At 44.5% G+C, this 1,449-nt stretch overlaps 1 protein-coding gene across 1 annotated transcript in view; it reads right to left on the bottom strand.

The window, feature by feature from the left end:
* Nucleotides 1-488: 488 nt before the first annotated feature.
* LOC103769351 (NADH-cytochrome b5 reductase 3-like) overlaps nt 489-1,449 on the bottom strand; it is a 15,609-nt gene continuing 14,648 nt past the window's right edge. Inside the window, exon 8 of the mRNA XM_008936544.1 lies at nt 489-844. Coding sequence (XP_008934792.1) covers nt 672-844 — 173 coding nt within the window. The 3' untranslated portion in view covers nt 489-671. The remainder of the gene's footprint in view (nt 845-1,449) is intronic.

The following is a 1,449-nucleotide window of genomic DNA, read 5'->3' as shown; positions in this document are numbered from 1 at the left end:
AAAAGTGTTTGCATTTAAGAAAGGCTATTCCAAAATATAAAGAAAACAAATTTTGTATTGCTGTCTACCTCCCCATTTTGATAAACAATGCAGCTGGAACAACTTCAGTCATAAATGGTTGTCATCCTTCAACTGAACAAGCATCTTTAATCTTCTGATGTCACAAGGATCATGCACACAAGGCAAACACTCCTGGCCCTCATACTGTAAAAGCTCTGTAAGGATTACAATTTGGCATAAGCAAGGTGAATAATCCAGCCCATTCTGCACATTCTCATACATCATATGAAATAAAATACTGGGTAGGCACAGTGTTAGGAAGCAGGATATTAGTGCCATGTGATTACAGTGCTAAGGAAAAGTGTAAATAAGTGTTTGCTGCCTTAAGCAGCTATCCTGTCCTCCCTCGAGATGGAGTATGCAACACATACTGAGCACTGGGCATCACCACCTCCCCACAGTGCAGTTGTTTCTGTTCAACATACAGTACAGTTTTAGCACAGTTGAGCTTAAGTATCTTACTTTCCAGAGATTCAGAAAAAAAATAAAGCATTTTTAATGTAAATGTAGCTTCTGAGCACTGCACATCAGCCATCTGTGTAACTTTGTCCTGTTCCCATTAAATGCTTTTTCTTCCTTTCCACACAAGATCACTGAACTATCAGTATTCTTTAGAAGGAGAACCTCATGTCCTTGGTGTAACCGAGTTTGTCCAGGTTGGGAAGGCAAGCATACTGGATCATTGGAGGAGGTCCACACATGAGGATCAGAGTATCATTCTGAGGTGGGGGCAGGTGGTCTCTGATCATCTCTTGGTTCACAAATCCTTGGCTATAATCCCAATCTGTTAAAAAATGGAAGTAGGGGAAGGGGGATGAGTAACAAAGGAGGAAAAGATACACATGAGACACATTAGAATGAAGTGGGGGGGTGATTTTTTTAGTAACATTCTGGACTGTAGCACTTGTACACTTGTTCTGCCAATGACTAAGCCTAACAGGAACGACACAACCAGCAGGAAGAGAAAGCAATAAGTAGACTGTACTGTAAGCAAAAACGTCGCAACATGAATGACCGCCGGGGGTACAAACAAGTCACCCAGCTCGTATACAATTGACACCACCCCCAACTATCCCAGAAAAGACATGACTCAGTCCACAACAGGTGGTATGAACAGAGAACCAAGGTTTCCCATAGCTGGCAAGGGAAACAGCCAGACCAGAAAGCTAAACATCTACAACAAAGGTGCCCACATAGTGACTCTCACCCGATCGACCTGCGTTCGCAAAGGTCTAAACAGACCAGGGCCCAGCTCCAGGAGAGTCAGGAGGTCTGCCCTGAACCCGGCAGCTCTGTGGAGTGCACTCCCCAGACAGACACTCCTGACTCCCTGCCAGTGGTCCCAGCTTTTATCCCCCAGCAGAGCCCTGACCTTTGTTAGCTCCCTGC

The sequence above is a fragment of the Merops nubicus genome, unplaced genomic scaffold (assembly GCF_000691845.1).
Source record: "Merops nubicus isolate BGI_N331 unplaced genomic scaffold, ASM69184v1 scaffold11353, whole genome shotgun sequence".
Lineage (NCBI taxonomy): Eukaryota > Metazoa > Chordata > Aves > Coraciiformes > Meropidae > Merops > Merops nubicus.
The sequence above is the reverse complement of the archived record's forward strand: the minus strand, read 5'-3'. Positions and strand labels throughout refer to the sequence as shown.